This window comes from Ptiloglossa arizonensis, chromosome 2 (genome assembly GCF_051014685.1).
Source record: "Ptiloglossa arizonensis isolate GNS036 chromosome 2, iyPtiAriz1_principal, whole genome shotgun sequence".
Classification (NCBI taxonomy): domain Eukaryota; kingdom Metazoa; phylum Arthropoda; class Insecta; order Hymenoptera; family Colletidae; genus Ptiloglossa; species Ptiloglossa arizonensis.
In genome coordinates, this window is record NC_135049.1 from 21,980,400 (window position 1) to 22,005,354 (window position 24,955).

Sequence of the window (24,955 nt, forward strand, 5' to 3'; positions counted from 1 at the left end):
AACAGTTATGATCTCTGTCTTCTAACATTCCGTCGTTGGGTGCAACGGGTGAAAGAAAGACATTTCTATGCTTCGGGACGTGTGACATTCATTCGAGGGGGGAGAGAGACAGAGAGAAAAAGATTCAACCCTCCAGGGACACGGGATCAACCCCTTAAAAGATTAACCCTTTGGGGACGGATGCCGGAATGTTTCCCATTGACATACTCTTTTTTTGTCTTGGTTTTTTTTTCTTTTTTTTTTGGACGACGGTATCTGAATTAATCCTGACGACGTTGCTCGAAGAAAAGAAAAAAAAAAGAAAAGAAAAAAAAGCACCTCGTTCTTTTCTACGAGTTAGGGAGAAGAGGGGTCGATCTGGAAATATTTTCGTCAACAATTTGAACATCGATACGGGGGATCGATACAACGGTGATACGGTGAATAAATAGAAAATACAAAGGGTGAGTTATTTATAAAATTTATCCCCTTAAGTATCTTTCAAATATTTAAAGGGATAGTTTCGAACGACTCACCCTTGTATACGTATACATACAAGTATAGAAACAGAGGGTGAGTGTTTAGAAGAGTGCTGAATAATAGTGACACATAAATAAACGAACCGAAAGTTGTAATTTGCGACGAATACGTGTTTGTACGTGTATATGTGTGTGTATGTATGTATGTGTATGCGGAGGTGGTAGTGCACTTCCATAGACTATTTCGTGCGCAATTGGTTGTCTCGGGGATCGGTGGATATGTACACGATTAATTCTTACATTGTAGAGAATCGTTAAAAAGAGAAAAAATAGATGTAAAATATTGTGCACCAATTAACTAGCTAACTGGTTAACAATTTCTAGGGGGGAGCTATCGCGTCTCGTAACAGATCTATCTACTTCTGGTGGTGGAAACAGAGGTTTGGTCGAAAACTACGTAGAACTCGTTAAAACGAAGGGGACGAAAGTAAATAATTTGTTAAAAATCGAAAAATTAAGGGAGGAAGACCGGAGTCTGGTTATCGTTGCGATACCTGCAGGTGGAAACCAGCTCTTCGTATTGGTGATCGAAAGATACCGTTTCATAGAAAACTGTAACATGTAATGTACGCAATGAAATCAATAAGAATTACTCCTATCTGTGTGCGTGTGTAATACAATTACATCGAATTGAAAGAAATTTGTAAGACGTTAATAACTTCGTCCATATCGATAATCGTATTCGAGAGTGCTCCGTCTCCAGAGGGTTAATAAACGTGGCCCGAATATTATCCGTTAGGGTAAGTCCTCAACACGTTGTCCGCCAAGCAATGAATATTGCGAATTCGTTATTCAATTACAATTTGCAATTATCGTAATTATTTTACGCTTTAAAGGATCACTTTAAAATAATCGTAATACATTCTACTCCGTTCCAAAGGTGTAAACATCTATGTACCATTTTATTTAGAAAACTCTCTATATTTCTTAATTTCTTCTGCTCTATATTTAGTACAAGGTAACCAATCCCTCTTACCCCTATAATTGCACCCTAATTTCTCGCGCTCTCCGTTTGAACCGTAAGTCTATTAAAAGTAGAAAAGTAAACCTTTCGAAAACTCTTCGATTCTTTAACCAACAACGAAACAGTTCTCAAGGCCACTCTCGCTATACATTACAAATACCGTGCGATCAATTCGAGCAAACTTTACTTGGCGAAGAACATGTTCGAAGGTTAAAAGTTCTCTCCATCGAGTAAAATAAATTCAACGTCCAAGTTGGAACTTTCGGACACCACGCGGCAAAAGTGAACAGAACGGAACGTAGCTCCTAAAGAGTAGCTTCAAAGTTCTCGAATTTCGAATTCCCCGTCGCTCTAGCCCTCAGACTCTATTCACGGAAAACGCCAATCCGGTCCCAATGATAATTCCATTCGCGACACAGCTGGAGAGCGTACCTGGTGAGGTGTCGGCTGTCCTCATGAACGGCCATCTCCGAACTCTTAAACTCGTTCAACTCCTTCCTAATGGCTGCCTTGTCCTTGGGAGTCAACCGCGTCCAAGGTTTGTCGGCCCTTCTATCGTAGTCGTGTGCCTGCGTGACTTCGATGTAGTCGTTGAACCTGATGATCTACGAATCGCGTACGTGATCATTGTCACGACCCTTCGCCCTCGTTCTTCACGTTCGCTCGACGAAATTATTCGTGCGTTCTGTTACGAGGATGTTCATCTTTCGCGTTGGAAATTTTTGCTCCGTCTCGCGCGATCGGAAACTTGCGAAGAAAACGAAAATCGTTGCAAGCTCACCGTACGGAATCAATACGAATTCTCTCTTCGATTTTACAAACACCACTCAACGTTACAAAATATAACAAAACTTTCTCTATAAAAATCGTACAGGTACGTTCAATCGCTCTAACGTGAAAAAATGCGAGGAAAAACGATATGAACAAAATTGGAATTTTCACGCCGACGAAAAGATTGTATCGTATCGCGCGGTTCAATGTGCTTCACACGCGGGGAAATTTTCATGAAAATTTTTATAAAAATTCGACTCGCAGGTTAGGGAGATTCCCTCGTAACGGAATCGTAGGAATACTTTTGCGAGCCACTGTACGTCCTTCGATCGTCCAGTGAACAAACCGGTGTACCTTTTTCTCCTTGAGTTCCTCGACGGTCGGTCGAAAGCTGAGCTTTCGCAGCAGGTATCGCTTCTTCTCCTCCTTTTGCTTCTTCTCCTCGGCGGGACTTTGCTCTGCGAACACGTGCAAACACGTTTTTATTCGTCTCTCCGAGTAGCCAAAGCTCGTAATATTTTTCGATCGCGTACGGTAACGATTCGCACGCGATTCATCGAATGGAAAGCTTACTTTTCAAGATATTCCGTTCCTCGAGCTCCTCCTGGGTCGGCCGCATGCTCAGCCGCCTGCAACAACAATGCCACGCGAATCAGTGCCGGTCTATCGATCTTAATCCGCTTTTACTCCCGATGGCGAGTAGCACGAACGGTCAAGGGAGGTTGTAAAATCCCCGCCGAGGTAAACAAGCGATTCAACACGGGGCAATCGTTCGTCTCGCGATCCGGTGTAATCTCCGATCGAGACAGGAGTCGTAGCGCGGGACAAGGGAACTTGATTTCATGAATGATTCAGCGTAGCTACGGGAAAGAAATAGCGTGTTTAACCCCTTGGGAGTAATAGTCGAGATTGCAGTACCGTAGCTACGTACGTGGAGTTATTTTTACCTGGGTGTTGAGGAATCGTCCGAGGGAAATAAAACGGCTAAGATTGAGACTCTTCGTGAGACAAATACCGAGATAAAAGAGTTCTCGAGGACAAATATTCTACCGTTAAAAAAAGAAAAAAAACGATAAGAAAATCAACTAACAGTTCGAACAACCGCCAACAATACTCGTTGTATAAATATAAACACTATTCTCGCTAGGTGTGTTTCGCGAAAGAATTATCGGGGAAAATTCTAGTAAATTCGACAACTCAAGATTCCAAGATTCCGAATCTCTGTTCTCGGTACTAATTACACTCGTCTTGGAATCTCCGCGCGAATATCTATACCAATTTCCTGTTCCACCTTTAACAATTCGTATCTAACGATCGCATCGTTGTACAATCGTTCCAGGTATGTTGATAATTTTGTAACGAGAGATCGCGACGAACATTTCCCCCGCGAACTCGGTCAATCGTTCACCAACGAATGCTGACCTCGTTATAGGAATACCTCTGTTGTACTCGATCGATAGGAAAATTGGACCGGTGTTCTCTTCGATCGATGAGAAAATTACTTTCTTTTCGATCCCTCGATCGTATATATTATAAGAAATATATTATAGGAACTATATTATAGGAAACATATTATATGAAATATATTATAGGAAATCGATAGGAAAATTTGGACCGGTGTTCTCTTCGATCGATGAGAAAATTACTTTCCTTTCGATCCCTCGATTATATATATTATATATCTAAGATGATCCACACGGTACACATCGATCAGCCTCGTGAATCGCGGTTCTGTTTTCGCGTAAAAAAATGGCGGAGGCGTCAAGGACGCTTCGAGGTAGCGAGTCCATTCACGAACGGTGACCATGATCGCGGAGGAATCCGCAGACGGCCAGATGGGATGTGAAATCTTCGCGTTCCCGGTAGAATCGCTAAATTTAGGAGCCACCGACGGTTTCTCTCGGTGGTCGTAGTCGGTGCGAGTGCATCGATTCGCGCGAACGTAACTCGCCGGGGCTCGCAATCGATATCGCGAATAGTTCAGGCTCTCGCGTTTCTATGGCCAGGCAACGTCGCTATTCACGGCCACGCGAGATACGCGAGGATTCAACGGACGCTTGAATGCCCGCGATCAATGGCGGCCGGGTGTTCCTTTGAATAATGCGAGGCACGCTTCCCTCCATCGTTTCCCCGATTTTATTTTCAGGGACGTTAAGGGACGCCTGGGCTTTAATAACGCGCACGGTGGTAGGGGGTAGGTTCGTCTTCCAACCGGGATGAATTTGTTTCGACGCGTCGAAGAACGGACGATCCTATTTCTCGGGGGCGCGCGTGACGAGCAAAAGAAGTACAAGTTCAATTTTACATCGAAACGTTGACGTTCGTCGCGCGATCGTTCCTCGAAGCAATAATAATCGGAAACATCAACCGTTCGAATTTCGACAACGCGCGGATCATCGTGTTTCCGTTCTATATTTGCTCCTCGTATCGAAGAACGGGCGATCTTATTTTTTGAGGTCACGTGAGAACGGGAACATGGGTGTGACCGGGTATTTTTTCTTTCGAGATATCGATATTTAACGATTTTTCGATAGGAAACGTGTCTACTTGGTTCTCAAATTCGCGAGGTAATCTCAAGTTCGTATTACGGTATATTTTCTTTTAAACAGAGAAACGGACGATTTTATTTTTTGGAGTTACGAACAGATGGTTCGGGAGTGGGAATTCTCTTTCGAAGGATCGACCGCGAGATACTCGAAGAAAGAGTTATAAATCCCGGTCACGTAGTTCTCCGGAGTATATATGGATCGCGTTTCTGTTCCCCCGTTTCTTTTGTCAAGCAAGAGTGTATCTGTTTCGACGCGTCGAAGAATGGACGATCCTATTATCGAGGACACGAGGGGTTAAGTATCGAAACGGCGAGTTTATTTTGCAGGAAAACGAGCGTTTGCAAATTTTCAACGACGCGGTGTTCTCAAGGGCGCGTAGATCGCGTTTCTGGACCGTTGGAACTTCAGGGACGAGAGATCGATCGATTCGTCGTTAGTGGAAAAATGGTGCACGTACGGTAACGTTATCCGTTTTTACCGATCGCGAGCACTTCCGTCGCGCAATGTAAAATTTACATCGCGCTACATTTCACGAACGAAATTACTCCAGATACGGACATCGTGATTACGTTTTGTAATTGTAAAACCGCGCACGCGTAACACCGCCGCGAAATAATTATTCCACGCGAGATTAAATGGCACCGATTCATGCCCGATGAATACACCTAAATGATAAATGTATGTAGCTACGCGTTCCGTTTCAAAATAGAACGCTGGGGAACATATATTTTGAAATAAACTGTACAATATACGATCGATGTACTTTTCCTTCGCGGATAATTTCGAACCTTACGACGATTTCTTTTCACGATTATCGATGGGGAACGCGTCGAACCCCCAACGATCGGTCTCGCGGAAATCGGGATATTTCCATGATTGCGAAACGTTCCTTGTCGGTCCCTTTTGTTCGAGTCCAGAAACGTTGGTCCCGTTAAGGTAAAAAAAAAAAAAAAAAAAAACGCAGAAATGACGAAGAATCTTTTCACCTGATGAGCTTGGCACCAATTGCCTCCTTCGTTTCCTGCCTCTCATTGTCCGTCTGTAGCTGAAGGATGTTCCTGTTGATGAGCTCCTGCCTATCCGGCCTGAGGGCGAGCTTCAACGACAGCGACTCCTTGCGCGCAATCTTTGCTGCCAACCGGCCTGCAATTAGACAAACAATTAGACCGCTAATTACATCGTTCACATACTCGCGCTCGACTTCGTCTCAAAAATATATATATTATATTTATATATATACATATTCTCCAGTTTCCCATGCGGTAACACACTTTCTCGAGTTGTTAAATTTCGAAATTTCGAGTCCGCATCGACTTACCGAACACGAAACAAAATGGCGACCTAAATCGAATCACCAATTACACGGTTCGCATACCGAGTCTCGACTACGTCTCGAATTTATCCCCGAAACTTGCCTTCCGACGAGAAACTTCCTCGAGGTACCGAATTTCTGAAATATTTCGAGCACGCGGATCGAGTTAACAAAGACGAAATAAAATGGCGAACGAACGAGACCGCTAATTAGACGACTCGCGCACCCGAGAGCTTAATTTCGTCTCGTAAATTTATTCCACCGATTTTCCCTTTCGGCGAGAAACGTTCCCGAGATACCGAGTTCCTGAGATGTCACGTGTCCGGATCGAATCGAGAAAACACGCGAAATGAAACGGTGACGGGAATTGGGTACCATCGATCGCGCGATTCGCGTACTCGAGCTCGACTTTCGTCTTAAACTTATCCCGCCTAGTTTCTTTTTCTCGGTAACACACTTTCTCGAGACGCACCGAAAGTTTCTAAGATATTTCGGGCTGGAATTTTTATCACAGAGGTGCGAAAAAACATCGGAGACGAGTGGATCCAGGGGTACCGTAAAGAAAACATAACACCAATGAACGAACAATACGTGTACGTGGTTTGTAATTTTCATTCGGAAGATTCCAGTGTTCGATCTTACATTTTTGCGCGCCACAGAATTGAAACATCCTAGAAACGGTTACGATCGGAAAATTTTTATACTGCGTGCACGATTTCGTCCACCACGTTGCGAGCCTCTCGTTTCTTATACGTCGGTTTGTTTTACGAACTCGCCGCTACGATAAATCTTCATAAACGTTGCAACGAGTAATTCGAACCAGATTATCCACCCACTGAGCGTCTCGATACACCGGATCGAGACACCTATCGCTACCACGATCCGTCAGAATCGGTGTCTTCGATCTTATTGAACGCCGACGATCGCTATTGCACGTGAACGTTTGACACTTTCGGACCACTCCAAATAGAAGCCGCTATTATCGACGAACGAAGCACGCAATAATCGTTTCGTTCTATTTTGAGCGCGAATTTACCATCGACCAGCGAGGAGCAGCTGTTGCTACGACGCAATGGCGGCTCGTTTCTGAAGGGCTCGATCGAGGCACAAGCGATCGACAGGGTCGACGCGGTCCAAATTGACAGCATGGTGTCATCGCTCCGTGGACTCCTACCGTTGACGGACGACTGACTCCAAAATTACCCTCTCTCCTTCCGGTGAACCACACCGAGCGATCTTTCGTTCGATGGAATTTCAAACTTTCGATCTCCTTTCCGAGTTTTCGCGATCGAATTCTCGCCAAGCACCGAGACCTTCCACGAACCGTGGAGAAACGAGGAGCCGAGTATTTCGAGGAAAATTTCGCGAACACCTCGCTTACTTTCGCGGAATTTTTTTTTCTTTTATCTCTCTCTTTCTCTTTCTCTCTCTTGCTCTCTCTCTCTCTCGAGAAAATTTCAATCCGAATTCTTCGACTCGCGGCGCATCGAGACACGCCGTACAGTTCGTGGAAAGCCGTAGGCAAAAACAACGGCCAGAAACACACTGAGCCACTTGCCAGCTATCTTCGGGGATTAATATAACCTTCGAGGTGTTTGCGCGATCGTGCGTCTGTATACGCGAATAAACGTATCTCGACGCGCGTATAATTAGTACGGTCTACGAATGTTGACTCTGAGGTCTTTGGCAAAGAAGCTTGTTTTCGGGAGGTCCCTTCGCGCTTTGAATCCCGCCGCGGGAAGGACCTGACTAGTGTGAAAAATTCTCTCTGACGAAATATCGGGGAAAAATTTTAACCAAATCGCGTAGAACGCGATTAAAAAATTATTATTTGAAAGTTAGCGTTGTGCTTCGTGGCCCGAAAGTAAAGAATCGAATTCAATCGGTGGAAACAAATTATAATTCGTCACTCTCTTTTATCGTTGGTTAGCAGCTATATATAGAATTTGTGTGCAAAATTTTCATCCATGGTGTAATCAAAAATTTACAGTCTCGTCGAGAGTGTTGGGTACGGAATGAATTGGCGTCTGATCGTTACGGTTTAAAGACCAAGGCCACTCCCTCCACTTTGACACGTGCAAGGCGTGACTTTCACTTTTGCATCGCGGAGGGGATAACCCTCGGATGGCCTTGGGCGTTCGGTACAATTGTTTCTTTATTTTTGAACACGCAATTGCGGTACTCGCAGTATTACCGTGTCGTTCTGTGCGAGTGTATCGAGGTTCTCGAGTGAAACCAGTGTTTACGTTTCACACGCGTTTAGAATTCTTTTTAATACTCTCGGAAACATCCACCTGATCCTAATTAAAGTATAACGTTAAGAATCCCGCAGGAACGATTCTCGAGCAGAGAAACGCGATACGAAATCCTCGAGGAGAAGAATATTGTCTCGTAACGAATTCTTTAAGAAGGCAATTAAAAAAAAAAATCGTTAACAGGTTCTCGAATCGCTGGAATTAATTGTCGACGATTACGTCGAGAAAGAACAACGGAGAAGAAATTCCAATTAGCAACAGCGACACCGACAGCTGTGCATCGTGTATGTAATTCGTTTCGGAGGCAAGAAAACCAGAAGAAAAATGACGAGAGGGTGCGATCGTACCCATCGAGCACGTACTATATTTTTCGTTAAGCTCGACCAGCCTTGAACGCGTTCATTGCGGAAAGTTCTTACCGTCGTCGCCGCGAAACAATGTCCAAAGGTATTTTCGTCTCGACGTTTCCTCTCGGGTCGATTTAGGACAACGAATGACAGAAACATCGTCCACGCAACATTACCCTGTTATCGAAACCTCCCCACCGTTCCGCGGATAAAATATTTCCCCCGTTTCTCATTTCCCGGTCGAGAAAGATCTCCGCGTAGAAAGTAATACTATTCCCAATTAAAAACTCGCGCGTGGAGCCTCCCACGGTTCGGTCGTTATTCGATCCGCGAACGAACTGGAAAATCAATAATTGCTTTTAACAATTTTGCGAGACCACGCATCGGTCAGTTGCATCACGTGGAAAATTTAATGATCCCGAAATAAATGAAATTTTCATAGATTCACGCGACAGAAACGCCGAAAGTGTTCGTATACTTACGGAAGAAAAAGGGACGAAAGAAAACAATAGAGAACAACGTTTGGTTTTAAATATAATACTCGCGAAACAACGTGTTCCGTGTTCAATTCTACGTTTACCGTTACATTTATTATGCAAATATAATTGAGAACGTAACGAAGCTCGAGTTAATTAAGTTCCATTTCAGGGTGAATCAAATATTACGTTTGATTTGGTACATGATTACTGCCGGGTGGTTGGGGCGTCAAATTAAACGTTACACCTCCGCATATAATTAGGAAATGATTGGAATATATTTTCATCCCGTATTAAGCGAGCGTGGAAGACGAGGAGAACCTCGTGGAGATAGAGACGTGTGTATATACTCACTTTTCTCGTCGTCGTAGTCGTCCCTGTAAAGTACCTGTCCGTCTCCCGAGTCGCCATCGACGTCCTCTCTGATCACGTACGGCCTCGCGTTCTCCTTGTTCTCCAGGGTGCAGGGTAGGGCGAGGCCGAATCTCACCGGTCGACTGCTGAAAGAAGCGCCGTAGGGAAAACGTCAGTAGGATTTCTAACGCGACGTCGAGGCGGAATAAACTGGCCGCTCAAGGACGCCCCCCACCATCGCGCCACACGCGACAGAGAACGCGTGACGTCAGATACCGCGCGGAGCTACGAGGAATGTCTCTGCATCGCTATGCAACGGAAATTTCCTTACATTTAAAAAACGTACATTATGGTAAAGTCTCCATAGTTGGGCCCAAAAAATAGGGGGCCTTTTGTTCCTACTCTGATACAATTGAAAAGTTTTCAAGTGTCGACTTCTGTATCGTACAATGCATTTTAAAAACCCTGGTCAAGAAGTTACGTTTTACGACACGTTTCAATTCCGTCGATATTGTTTCTAATTTAAGTTTGCTACGAGAATAATACAGTTAACAAAAATTGGATGGCTCGATTGGTACGTAGGATCTTTCAAGTGCTCGCCCGTTGACAAGTCAAGCCAGTACTTCTCCCGAGTGTCAACAACGGAACAGGTAGGAGACACTTTACATACTGAAAGCGCTCCGATAAAAGTAGTCGACTATCTGATTGCACTGCTGACTAGAGGTAAACTTCTCGCGGAGTGGGGGAATAGTGGAGTGGGGGTAACTGCCATCTGTGGAGTAGTTCGTTGATTACCAACTATGGAGACTTTATCGTGGTAGATATCGTCGTACGAGATCCCCAGTATGGAAATAACCCGTTTAGAAAATTCTGCATGGAAATGCAGATGCATTCTCTCCAAGTTCCTCCAGTAGATCGTGGATAATTTCGACCAGTCGATTCTGTCCCGACTGTAGCGATCGGAGCTGTTCGAGGATCTCGAAATCCGCGATCTCGGACAGCTCGTACGGTAACGTTGTGTCGACGCTACTCGAATCAATGTTCTACTCTACGACGTTTCAAGTACGAGATGCACATGGAGGGGATGAAACAACGCCAGTGACAGGGGGTGGGGGGTGGTGGAGGTGGTGGAGAATGCACAGTGTGTGACGTCGATGAAGATAACAGAAGCAACTTGCCGGGGCCCTGAAACGGACACCGACGTCGTCCGTTTCGAAACGCGTTATCAAACGACGTCGACGCAGATAACCGTTCCCTTCGCGACGTGCATTCATTTTTCCATTCGCGTTGACACCCGGCGACGCTCCGTTTTTTTTCTTCTCTGTTTGTAATTCCGTTCCGCGGAGAGAGAGAGAGAAAGAAAGAGAGAGAACGAACGATCGTTCGAATATCTGGGAACTAATGTCACTCGATTCGTTTGTTTCTGTTACCATTTCTTTTTTTTTTTCGTTTCTTTTTGAGGGGACATAGATAGACTACCGAACAGGTTGACGTCACTGGTACGCGTTACCGTTGGATGGATCGGAACCTGGGGTTTTGTACGCTTGGAAGGTTTTTTTTTTTGTCGAAACGTAGTTTCTCAAGGGGATGATCCAGTTTTAAGGCTCTCGTTATTTTCGTTCGCGTCGATCGTAACTTATCGATGGACGTTCGTAGCTTGAAATCGGTGAGGATTAAAACACACAAAAACATCGATATTTTAAGAACAGATCAAAGGGTTGAGACAAAATAGTGGACACAAGACAGAGTAATGTAGTAACAGAAACTGAGTAAAAGGATTTTCGAATATTGTAATAATTGAAAGGTTGAAACAGTTGAAGATTAGAATTTATCTAATCAACTGCTTGGACGAGTGGGTGACGAAATCGGTAGACTCTCTCCAGTGGTGGTACAATGTAGATAAAATATTTTATAAATCGAAAAAGATTGATATTGGATTAATATAGTTTGAAATTTTCGAAAAGACAAGGTGCAACAATGTCGTGCTCAAATCACCATGAAAGAGTTAAAAACGGTTCGTGCATAGATCGATCGAAACTGACAAACATTATTCCTTCGTGACGTTACATCAAAGATCGTACAATCGCGCATTCCATCGAACAATCGGACCTCGGGTAAAAAGAGACCCCTCGAATGATCCTGAAAGTATGTATGCTGTCCCCGTATGCGCTTTAAGTTTCCAAGTCGATGAAGCGAACGAGCTTAAAAGCGTCGAAGTCGCGGCAACGAAACACAGGGATAAAAAAAGAAAAGAAAAACGACCGAAGAAAGAACAGAAAAAAGAACGAAAAAAAAAAAAAAAAAAAGAAAAAAGGACGTCAGGGGTCCCTGACGTGTTTGCTGGATTTATCGCGTCGGTACGAATCGAGCCGGATGGACTCGTGTGGCTCGATCCGTGGCCGAAGCGTAGATCCCGAGATCCTCGTTCTCGTCGATCGATGGTTCGAGGTTCTCGTACGCGCTATGCGTCGATAATAATGAAACGTGTGAAGCGTAGGCGACAGTTTACAATGGGTTTCCCTAAGGTTTTCTCATGCTTAAAGTCGCAAGTTTTACCATGCTCACGGCGCTCGTGACGCTGACACAGAGAGAAAGAGAGATAGATAGATAGTTAGATAGATAGATAGATAGTTGAATAGATAGATAGATAGTAAGATAGATATATAGATAGATAGATAAATAAATAGACAGATAGATCAAAAGATAGATAGATAGTAAGATAGATATATAGATAGATAGATAAATAAATAGATAGATAAATAAATAGATAGATAGATAGATAGATAAATAAATAGATAGATAGATAGTAAGATATATAGATAGATAGATAGATAGATAGTAAGATAAATGTATAAATAGATAGATAGATATTTAGATAGATATATATAATAGATATATATAGAGGGAATGAGTAAGAGAGAAAAAGGAAGGAAGAGACGAAAAAGAGAGAGAAAGGAAGAGACAAAAGATCGATAACAGGGGTGAAAAATGAAACAGAGAGGGAAATAGAGTCAAAGAGAGAGAAAAAGAGACAGAAAGACAGAGAGACTAGAAATACTGGTTGGTTCTCTGCGATCAACCGCCGTGGATAAGACAAATATTTATAATATTATACATATATATGTTTATATATATATGTCGATATATATATATGTACAATTTTATACCATATTGGTTCGTACATGCTTAGTTAGACCAATGCCCAATTACCATATTCTCATCCTAGGCCTCAACGGTGGCTTTCTGGTTAAGCATAAGAAAAATACGATGCTTTACTAGTGACTGATACATGTTAATGGAGGCGCGGTTTGCGTGTGGGATTCGCCTCATCCTCCGGAGCATCGTTCTCGATTCCTTCGATATCGAGTCTCGCTCGACTGTTGGTTTTTCTCGCTTTCTAGGATTACGGAAACCTCCTCCTTCTCCTCGTCCTTTTCCTATGAGCGTGCACGCGCGTACGGTGCGAAATAACAAACTCGTGATCTTCCGAAACCACTCGCGGAAGTAATTGTATATTCAAAGTGCCGAGAGACTGAGTGAGAACCACGGAGATAACGATGAGTCACGATTTTCATTAAAATTTCAACGAACACCGTCTACATCTTCGAGGAAATAGTAGTCGAATTGTAAGTGGAAATTGAACTATGTAACTACGGTAAGAAATTTATTCCGAGATAACGATGTAAGAATTTTTTGATGGAAAAGATTTTATAAATTGAAGGAAACGGTAGTCGAATCGTAAGTGGAAATTGAACTACGTAACTACGATAGGAAATTTATTCCGAGGTAACGATGTAAGAATTTTCACTCGATAGAATTTTCGATGGAAAAGGTTTTATAAATTTTACCTCCACGTGGCCCGAGTTAATACAGTAAAGTTTAGATAATACGTTTTGTTTAACCTTCACAAGCAAACCAGGAAAATTATAATCATTCTTGGTGAAAGGATCGAAACGAACAATAAACCTCTAATCATCTATCAATGGACCACTCGCTGCGCGTTGAAACAAAAGTGCGCGAGGTCGATTCGCTCGACAATATACCGCCAGATTGAGAGTGCTCGACTAATTTGATATTCCAGTGCTTTATGAGTACGTTAACCGAATATCGTTATTGGAATAGTTGAGTATTCGAATGTTATTGGTCGAATATTCGAGTATTCGAATATCGTTAGTCTAAAATCGAAATATCTTAGACAATACAGTTCGGAAAGAAAACTATGACACTTAACAGGAATCCGCGTAACGTTGTTCAAATATTACCTATATACGTATACTCGATCGTTGAACAATTTCTCGAATACTATTTGAATAGTCAAGTATTCCTTGTATATTCAAATTACATTCGAATCGTCGAGCGTTCCACTTGGATTCGAATTACGTTCAAGCGTTCTAATTAAATTTGAACGGTGCTCGAATAGTCGAGTATTCCAATTATATTCGACTCGCAATCTACCAGTGAAATATATTCGAATCGTCGAAGTGCTCGAACACTCGAATACGAAAAAGGCTCGATGTCTCCCCAAGTCCTGGCTGGAACTCAACGTCCCGAGACACGCACTCGCGAAAAATTTCTCGATGAAACCAGTCCAGTCCAAAGACACTCGGTCGCGAGTGAACCGAAACGAGCGCGATGCTGCCTGTTTTCGTGCGAATAAAATGATCGACGGGGCTCGAGAATAGAATAATGCGAGGGTAGAACGCGGTGTGCATGCTCGCGTGAAAGAAATGACAAGGCCAGAAGGTGAAGAACGATGTTCCAGACGAGTCGGGCGCTCTCCAGGGTTTCGAGACGTTTCCATTAAAGTCTCCCTCCCCCATCCCTTAATTAAACTCGCAGCAGCCGGTGTTGCGAGGCCTTTTATCGTCAGCCGTTAAAAGCGTCTGAGAGCCACTCGGGTGTGTTCGAATGAAAACGAAATCGAACGAAACGTGGCAAATTGTCTCGGTTTGGGCCACCAAACGCCCTCGAACCTTGAAGGAGGCCCGAGTTTCTCGACGAATCTTGGTGTCACGAGAAAGACTCGTGGGCGGTCCGAACTAAAGATTCGATTCTCGTCCAAACATCTCCCCGTACACAGAATGCTCGACAACAAGGTTGTGAGTGACACGACAACTGGTTCTACGTGAGAAACTACATCGAAAACGTAGAATGAAATTTTGTCATACGCGCCTTCGTTCTCGAGAAAATGAATTTTGAAAATTGCTCGGGCACGCGTGAGATCGACTGTCGCGTGCGTTCATTATTTATTTCTACTCACGCTTGGTTCTATCGAGCATCGCTTAATTATCTACTTTCAATCGATATGGTCTTACGTTCTCCGATTACAACCAGTTGAAACGGACAATACCGTATCGTTACTCGCGAACAACTCAAGTAGAATCGGTGAGCGATGAACAGACACTTTGGACGAGTACTCGTATATTGAACGTGATTTTTCTCGAGAACCAGGACTCGAGTGCAAACATTTTATTCTATATTATCGATCGATTTCCTCACGTAGAAAGATACTGTCGCTCGTAACACCAGTTATCGAAGACCCTGTATCGTTGGTCGCGTTGTTTGGTAAAATCGAGGCACGGTTCTCCGGGCCGTCGAGTCTTTCGCGAACGAATGTACGTTGGAGGACGTGTCTCCTCGTCGTGGAATCGCTTGGAATCGCACTAACTTGATGTTGGCGTACAGCTCTTGGCGCAGGGTCAACGGCCTGTTCTCCTGCGTGGGAGTGTTCTGTGGCGTTCCAGGACCGCTTCCGGAGCCCCTCTTCTTCAGCACGCTCTTCAGCGGCACCGCGTGAAACTTGGGCTCCTTCGCGGGTATCTCCTCGACCCTCGAGGTGTCGATTGCCGGATCCGGTTGAGACATCCTGACCACGTACATGTTGTCCTCCTCCTCCCCGTCGAAGTCCTCTTCATCTTCTGCGGCACACGGAGAACGTTTAGTCGTTTATCGGGATAACGATATTCGAGACAAGGTTGGACAATCTTTTATTCGTGAAAGAATTTAGAAACTTTATCGTCCGTTGATCTCGAGTCGGTACGATATCGAGAGTCGACAATTGGTAATCGTGAGCGTGGAATTTTTTTCATTTCGTAATTCTATTTTTTAACGAATACGTGCGAACGTATTCAAGAAACGAGACGTGAATTATCGAATGAAAATTATTCTCGACGCTTTGTAACGCGATCAAACAACGTATTCAGTTCTCCTATCCTCCCTTTACGCTCGATTTCGTCTCGTCGCGATTCGCGCGATTAAATCTAATTATAATCCGTGAAAATATATACGCGTGTGTACGTATGCGTGTACCTTCGTCCTCGTAATCCGACGATAACAGGTTCCGTGTTTGCCGCTGTTTGGCCAACAACAGAGTGGGACTCGAAGAGCTGAACATCGGCGGAGGCGGAATCGGTCCGATCTCGCTTAACGGGATCGGCGGTTCCGGAAGCTCCGACAGCATCATTGTATTTTGAGACGGGAGGGGGAAGCACCACTCGATTACCTGCTGGTTCTCGCCGCTTTGCTCCAGGACCCCCTTGTCCACTGAAAACAAACGAAAAGAGGCCGCGTGAATTTTCATTTCACTCGTTCACGCGTGGCTACTCGTTTCTACAGCGAACGAAATACAACGTCGTTGTCCCGATCGAATACGCGCTTTTTTCATTTTCAAATGGGAGAATTCTTTTTCGAAACCTCGACACATTTTCTTTTCCAAAATCATCTCATCACCTTACCTCGCAAAACTCCCTTGTTCCAAATTATTCTTCTACAACAAAGCGAGGGATCGTTCCACGAGCAAAAATGAATCGAGAACGCGGAATAACATTTTTTCGTCCGATGTTTCGTTTTCGAGGAAATCGATCGCGAAACTTCAGCGCGCGTGTTGTTCCGTGCAACTTGACTAACGCGTCTGTCTGTTGCTCACTATTTCTACTCGTGTTTGTATATGCAAACATTGACGGTGGCACAGTGCTATTTGTTTCAATTGATCGTAGCGAGATCGACGGAAAACAGACCGTGCCATCGTTAATGTTTACAAGCACCGACACAAGTAGAAACAGTGAGCCATGGACAGACGCGTCAGCCAAATCGTAGCGGTCTGCCCGCGCACCGGACGCTCCTTCGAATACGATTTTCTCCAAAACGAAGATTCCTACGAAAAAATTCCATAACACGTTTTCCATTCGTTTTTATACGTAGATTCATCCCCTGCATCGAAACACCCTGTGCATATTCAAGGAACGATGGTACCGCGCAACGAAGATTACTTCGTTCACAATCGAATGAAATTTTTTCGCTTTCTAATCGTTCGAGGACCGAAGAATAGAGAATTTTTGACAAAAGTTATCTAATTATTGTTCACGATTTTTCATTCGAGAAGAAACCAACGATAACCTTATTATCGTGGAAATAGAATTTATGAACTCCTTACGACGAAAATACAATTCACACGAGACGAAACGGTTGTCAGCGTTCTTTACAGTTGCTCTCAGTACACGTCCCGTCGCAGCGAAACAACAATGTACACGCCACGAGTATTTTCGTACGTGGTGTGCACCTGACGCGAGATCGCAGGAATTTAATACTTCGCCGAGAATGTCACAATCGGTGGACAGTGTTATTCATAGAAGCCGGGGACTTTGGCGGAAAAGAAACGCGTGCCAATCGTTTTCGGGAAAGGTGATTCATCGGAGGTGGTATAGCTGGCGGGAAGCTTGGCAGGTATGCACAGCGTGACGAATTACGAAATTCCGTTCTGGAAGTTCGTCCCGTGGACGGATTTCCTCGTGACGTGAGTGTCTCTTTCACGATTTTTGTTTCCCTTTTTCCCCGCCTTTTTTTTTTTTCTTATTATCATCGCGGAGTATCATTCCTGTCGCGGTTCATTTGTCACGCGACACGGTGTGCCCGCGCAAAGCATAATAAATGAACGCCGCGACGTTACAACACGGAAATTGCGTAACGGTGTAATATTTTCGCGATGATGCAGAGATTCCTCGTAGAAATCGAGATTCCGCTTTTAAATTGAAATTCTTTCGTGCTTCGTTGGCATCCCACGAGGTCCATTACGTTTATTCGCCTTCGGATCGTAACGCGGTACATTCGTGTCTATTGATGAATTTTTGTTCGTTGAATTAACGGAGCAAAATATTTACTCGTTCTTGTAGGCTGTTGAGCGTATATTTACACGGACAAATCTCGAATAATTATCAATTCAAAAAATTATCCCAGTTGGATGAAATAAATTCTAAACCAGTTCGCGACAATGGCAGGTGTAGAGCACCGCTGGTAATTGTTTCCATTTTCGAATAAAATGAAATCTACATCGTGGAAGATTCTGTTTCTGGAATCTGGTCGTAAATGGGAGGTTTGTAATTACATTTTCAACCACAGAATTGCTCGGCTCTTTAATTAAAATCTTTCGTCGTTCTCCCACCTTTGGAACAATTTATTTAAAACAATTATCAAACTGTATCTCTAGCCAGCTCAAAAATCGTGAATTTTGGCAGATTTCTTCGAGGCTAAATCTTCGCTTCGATGGAAACTTTCCGTTGCGGTACGTAACCGCGTTGAATTTTCGTAAACGAGTTTCGAATTTGTGTCATTTCGTAGGAAAAGAAAAAAAAGAAACAATACCCAGATGTTTCGTGCTTTAAAAAATTTCTCGTCCGCGTTTAGAGAGAAAGAGGCGAGCCGCGTTTAATAATTCGTGCGCCTCGCGAATTTTCCATGCGACGAGGGGTTGAAACGATTGCTTGAAATGCAAAACGATCGCCCCGGCTCGAATTTGTTTCTTTTTTTTTATATTTTCTTCCGCGTGTCGGGACAACGAAGGGTGGAGCGAAGGTCCCGGGATAATTTCGGCGCCCATCGATGGAAATTCTCGTTTCCCAGCCGAGACGAAACGAAACGCGGAATTTCGAAACAACTCTGTACGAACAACTCGGCGACACCACACCGCACGCCACCGTCCGAAATTTCGCTGACTAAGGAACTTCGAGAATAGTTTCGGCTGGATGGTTCGAATTCCACGCGTTTCGCAGCGTTGAACGGTCCCGTGGACCGTGAACCAATTTCCAACTCGTCGGGGCTGTTAAAATCGATCGCGGAACCGCTTATCGCCATTCTAGCTCGTACACCTCGCGATCGAAACTACGCGGAGTAGGAGATCTATAAATAAGAATTTATACTTCCGGGAGAGGCGGGCTGTAAATTTCCCTCGAACTTGTACTACGCGACACCGAGTCGTAAAAAGACGCCCTCGTTCGGTTTCTGCTCGAAATTATGCATGGTTTCTTGTACACGCGTTGACGAACTTGGAATTTGCAGCAAATACCGACGATGGTATTACCTCCATTTTCTTCTACACGTTACTGTCTTTCGGTCCAACATTTTCTCGAGCCGATTTTCTCCTAAACGAAAACTCCTGTGAAAAAATTCTCTTCTACATTTTCGATTCATTTTTATAAGAAGAATCCTCGGTGACTTTAACGAAGATCGTTACACGACGTGCCTCGAGAATTTTCAAAGTTAATCTTCTCGAAAACGAAGACTCCTGTGAAAAAAATTCTACTCCAAGTTTTCGATTCATTATATATTTTTCCAAATTTCCAACTCTCCAATTTTCTTCTACTTATTGTACGATATATTACGCGTCAACGAATATACATTTCGTCGAATAGAACCACGAAGCACGTTAAAACGAGCAAAGCGTAAATTTGTCTCGAGCTTCGACACTCGAGTTTCGTTCGACTCGACGCAAGTCTCGCTAGAAAGAATAATCCGAGCGCGTTGTTCTTCGAGAAACGCGTCTTACGTAACACGGGATCCTGTCCAGTAATAAAAGAAGAACCGTTCCTGGAAATTCGAATTCCATCCAGAGGCAGTCTCCGCAGCTGTGGCCAGCGATGGGAGATTCACGACGTCGAAGAAACGGTACGAAATGCAGCCACGATGTAACTAAATGTTCGCCACGTAACACGTTTCCATCGCGCTCGTACATCCTCGAGGAGAACTCTCAACCTGGTCACGTTCGAGACGAATACGATGGGTATGGTCTCGAGGCGTTCGCGAAACTGTAAAGGGTTGTATCGTTCCACGAGGAAAAAGAACACCCCCCACCCCTTTGGACCAACCATACCCAACACGTGTCCAGAGGGACTTCTTTTTTTCCCAGGATCTCGCGATCCTCGCGTCTCGTTCTTCGAGCTTCCGATCGTGTTCTCTAAATGATGCAATTTTGCCGGGAACTAACCCAAGGCTTTGAGAGTGATCGAACGAGATTCAGGGGGTGGTAGGGGAGGAGGGTTGGTAAGAACAAACGACGCTTCCGCGAAAGAGGATCCGGGGGATGAAAGGGGCCGCGAGGGGTTGGATGGAAGGTCTTGGGGTGATTAAAGGGAGAACCGGAGGGCAACGGTGGCCTCGAAATTCCGTGTCTCTTCGAAGTAACGCCGGAGGAGGTAGCAGCGAAAACCTGTTACGAACTTATTTCCACGGGGAGAGGAGCTATCGCGCTGTCTTTCGCGCGTCACGAGTTCCCGACAGGCTTCGGGCTAAGTGCTCGCGACGAAGGGTGCCATTCGCTCGAGGACGTTTTCACCTTTAGGCGGGTGTCGGGACGCGAGGCGCCAGTTTCCACCGAAACCTGTCCCCTTTATTGGCGGGGGTTAACGAGGGTCTACGAACGATGACGTAGCGTAGTTCGGTTCGTGAAAACTTTCGTGACGGGGAGTGTATACCTCCTGGACGGAATACAAATTTTCGAAACGGGGTTGCACCTGTTGGTGAAAATTCGTGAAATTACAATTTGTAGAAGAATAGGATAGAAGAAGGATAGTATTTTTTTATAGTGAAAGTTTTGGACTTGTCGGAAGATACTCCATGGATGGTATTTAAATTTTTAGAAAAGTTTTCCATCGAAGTGATAACTGTGCTGGAAGTATGATTTATCGGAGCTCCCTCGCTTAAAGATAGTATTCGTTAGACGAGATACACTTTGAATACTATTAAATTTGGTGGCGGAGAGTATATATCTTGTGGATGGAATACAAATTTTCGAAACGAGTTGGACCTGTTGGAGAAAATTCGTGAAATTACAATTTGTAGAAGAACCCTCGCTTAATGATAGTATTTTTTTGTATTGAAAATTTTGGACTTGTCGGAAGATACTCCATGGATGGTACTTAAATTTTTAGAAAGGTTTTCCATCGAAGTGATAACTGTGATGGAAGTACGATTTATCGGAGCTCCCTCGCTTAAAGATAGTGTTCGTTAAACGAGGTACACTTCGAGTACTATTAAATTTCGGATAAGACGCATTTCTTTGCATCGATGGACACGTTGAAATCGGAAGCGAGATTTTCTTCGGTTGAAAACGTTCGGTTAAAGATCGTCCATACTAAATATTCCACGAGAATGGGACGGTAAAAATTTTCTTTATCGAGTCATCGAGCGAGAAATTTCATGTCGCCGCGCTCGCTATCTTTCGAAGGGTTTGCACAGGTAGAGGAAATGAGGGGGAGGAAATGTTTTTCTACGGTTGGCTTTAAAATCTGCGAGATACGTTTTCCATGAACGTGTTGGTCGATAGCGGTTGTGTATACGTTGGAAGATTTTCTTGGAAAGTAAATTCGAAAGCGACGTGGGTAGGGACAAGTTGAAGATAAAAGCGAACTTTGAAGTTCGGTAGGTAAACGGGAGTTTTAAAGGCGATTTGCGACGAGACATGAAAGTTTATCGTTTCGCTGCTACCTTCTTGAGAAAATTTTCCACGAAATCGATGGAAACTTCCGGTTTTGGTTGAAGATCGAGATGCTGGTCTTTTTTATCCTACTCGTTTCATTTAGCGAACTCTTTGAAACCCCTTAATCGAACGAAATATTCGTTCGGGCGTCTGGAACGAGTATGGTTGACGACTGGATCGTATTTTCGAATTTCCACGGAAAATTTATCGATGATCCATGGGTACGTGTTTTCCACGATTTTTGTCAACGAAATACGATGTCGATTTTATAAACGGAGAGATTGTGGGTTACATTGCAAACGCGACTGCATCGTGCTTTCAATTTTTCTCGAAAAATAACGCGATAACCTACTTTTGCTAGTGTACGCGCGCGAGAAGATTGCATCTGGAGTTATAGCGAGTTTGTATTCGTTGAAGGGGCAGCCGAGACGTGTGATACTCGTTACGTTCGCGCGTGATGAGATTACTCTTGAACGAACAGGACCCCTTGTAACACCAGATGCAATCTTCTCGGGCGCGTACAGTACACGTTTCTCTCACGGTCGATTTTGCGTTTCTTTTAATAAAATATAAAGTCGATTCTGCGATCAAAGTTGATTTTAGGTCGATGCAACTTCGGTCGACTGTTATTTAATAACGAATATCGATTGGACGTTCACTTATCAAACTAAAAAAGAAAAAGAAAAACAAAGAAATAGAAAATGTAAACTACTCTTGAAACGATTCTCCGGTATATGTTCGACGTTGGAGAATTTCTCACGAGCGATCGATGATTCCTCGATAATTCTTGACTAGGTTTCGTTTTAACGAACGAGACAACAATTTTTGGATATTGCGCGTCGACGCGAGCTCGTAGGAATTTAATATCCCGCTGTGAAAAAAAGAGGAACGAGCGAGTATCGCGAGATTAAATTGGCTGAAAGTTTTCTGATAATAGTAAAATTGCGATTTAACGCCAGGCTGTAATATCGATACGTCGTTTTCCATATAACGCGCAGGTTATTCGTCGTTCGACCGTTCAATATATATATATATATATACATATTATATTTTTTTTCCCTCCCTCGATTCAGAACCTATTATTTCAATCGCAGCGTTGGATGGACGTAATCTGAAAAGCCGATAATCTGTATAAGCTGACAGTATTATTTTTACTGCTTTCTCGCGTCGACATAGCGCGTTTCATTGGAGGGATTACAACCAATCGTCTGTACTCTGTCGCAAGAAACGGAGAACATTGTTGCGGGTGGAGCCCGAGTGGGCGGTAAATATAAATGCCGCAAAAATTGGAAAATATTTCTTTCCACGGTACGGGGGAACGTAGAACGAAGAGAATGTAATTTTACGTTTAAATATCGCGCAATTTAAATTATCAGACCGCGTGCACTTTTATTAATCGTTCATTTTCTTTTCATCGCGCGATCCTTTCGTTGCTGGAATTCGCGGTCTTTTCGCGCGACCACCTTTTCGCTTCGCAGAATGTATTCGCGAAGCGGTATTCTCGGTTAACGAGCTGTCGTAAGCTGCAAAATTATTAGAATCATTTTAGTTTTACGTCTCGCGATATACGAGACACGGCCAGTCTCGCGTGCAAGATCACCGAGCTACTTTACACCATCCGGGGACTATGCGTAAGATAACAGTTTCGAAAGTTTCATCGTAGCAGTTGAAAATTTAACGATGATCGAACACCTATCGCTTTCGCCAAGAGTGTATGTTTCCCTCGACACCGTGCTATCGGAATATAACGTGCACAGCTTCGTCATAGAACTTTACAGAAACCGACACGACTGGGCCTTATTTCCGAAAAAACTCGAAAGATTCAACCGTACGTGACTTGTCACTTTACTGTGTCTATCTTTTGTGCCGTCATTCAATGGAATCTAAAATTAAACGTCGATTGGAGTAACTTCAGATTGCGGACCGACACGACTGGGCCTTATTTTCGAAAGAACTCGAAAGATTCAACCGTACGTGACTTATCACTTTACGATGTCTATCTTCTGTGCCGTCATTCAATGGAATCTAAAATTAAACGTCGATTGGAGTAACTTCAGATTGCGGACCGACACGACTGGGCCTTATTTTCGAAAGAACTCGAAAGATTCAACCGTACGTGACTTGTCACTTTACTATGTCTATCTTCTGTGTCGTCATTCAATGGAATCTAAAATTAAACGTCGATTGGAGTAATTTCAGATTGCGGACCGACACGACTGGGCCTTATTTCCGAAAAAACTCGAAAGATTCAACCGTACGTGACTTGTTACTTTACTATGTCTGTCTTCTGTGCCGTAATTCAATGGAATCTAAAATTAAACGTCGATTGGAGTAACTTCAGATTGCGGACCGACACGACTGGGCCTTATTTCCGAAAGAACTCGAAAGATTCAACCGTACGTTACTTGTCACTTTACTATGTCTATCTTCTGAGCCGTAATTCAATGAAATCTAAAATTAAACTTCGATTGGAGTAACTTCAGATTGCGGACCGACACGGCTGGGCCTTATTTCCGAAAAAACTGGAAAGATTCAACAACGACTCATTATTTCACTACGCGTACGTATACTTCTTGACGCTAGCTAACTGAATAGAATGTTGATTCGTCGATCGAAATATCTTTAAATCGCGGACCAACACGACTGGGCTTTATTTTCCAATATTTCCGAAGAATTGACCAACCTACTATTCATTCCACTTACGCAAATGTATAATTAACTCTCACCAGAGTACGACATTCGTTTTCCAATATCGCCAACTGTGCGTCACGAGTTAACTTGGTGCCCTAAACTCTCGATCCATGTAAATCCTGTCTATTGTTTAAATTTAAGGCAAGTGTGAAAACATCGGAGACTACCGCCGATATTAATAATCTATCTGCCTTCTACGGATGAAACTGTACTCACTGTCGAACAACTTCAGTCTCCTGGCTACATCCCTGGATACCGCCCTGGATACCAGGTTGTAAGGCCTACACGGCTTTTGCTGGTCCCCTGAATTCGGGGGTTCGGCCGAGATCGGCATGTTACCGGTCGTGGCCGTGCCCTGATTCGCTTGGGGCTCACCGCCCGGCGATACCGCGCCATTTGCACTCTGTTCAGTCTTTTCCTTCTTCGGCTCTGCAACAGAAAAAAAAAAGATTCCAGACCGGTCAGAGTGGGGCGGTGAATACGTTCCGGGAATCGCGAGCGACCAGCATTTACCGATTTCGTTATTTTCCTCTTACTTCTATAAGCTTTTCTATATTTTGTATACAAAATTTTGTATATCAAGCTTTGCTATAAAGCTAGAAGTACGCCTTAACGATCGTTCTTAATTTTAATCTATTTTACTCTCCGTCCCTAAATTTCGTCCCCTCTTCGGGAGTAGTTTCGAGTACAGTCCCCGGAGAAGCGGATAGTCGTATTTTTCGGGGATAGTCGCCAGGGGAACAGTATTTGCGTTTTTATTTTACTTCTCCAGTTTCTTAAAGCGTATTTAATTTACACAATCGAGTAAAATTCGCGAAGAACTCGAAGGAACGCGTGGAAGTTGCCGAACCTGTCGTTCCGTTCCCAAGTTCTCTTCTTTTGAATAATTCTTCCGCTCCAGAGTGGGGAGACGAGAGTCTTCGAACGAATTTCGAAATGGAATTAAGAATTAAAACGACGCTTTCTTCCTGG

General features: G+C 43.7%; 1 protein-coding gene across 10 annotated transcripts in view; it reads right to left on the bottom strand.

Moving 5' to 3' along the window:
• Window positions 1–24,955, bottom strand: part of LOC143155171 (phosphatase and actin regulator 2) — a 361,509-nt gene that overhangs the window by 8,247 nt on the left and 328,307 nt on the right. For 5 of the 10 annotated variants that reach the window (XM_076327604.1, XM_076327597.1, XM_076327605.1 and 2 more), the window contains 9 exons: window positions 24,200–24,412; window positions 15,856–16,089; window positions 15,215–15,464; window positions 12,757–12,789; window positions 9,547–9,692; window positions 5,789–5,945; window positions 2,827–2,882; window positions 2,608–2,711; window positions 1,915–2,087 (listed from right to left, as the gene is read on the bottom strand). In XM_076327604.1, the coding sequence (XP_076183719.1) occupies window positions 1,915–2,087; window positions 2,608–2,711; window positions 2,827–2,882; window positions 5,789–5,945; window positions 9,547–9,692; window positions 12,757–12,789; window positions 15,215–15,464; window positions 15,856–16,089; window positions 24,200–24,412 (1,366 nt within the window). Of the gene's footprint in view, window positions 1–1,012; window positions 1,071–1,914; window positions 2,088–2,607; window positions 2,712–2,826; window positions 2,883–5,788; window positions 5,946–9,546; window positions 9,693–12,756; window positions 12,790–15,214; window positions 15,465–15,855; window positions 16,090–24,199; window positions 24,413–24,955 lie in introns of all 10 variants that reach the window. The other 5 variants (XM_076327600.1, XM_076327599.1, XM_076327603.1 and 2 more) reach the window with 5 other exon arrangements.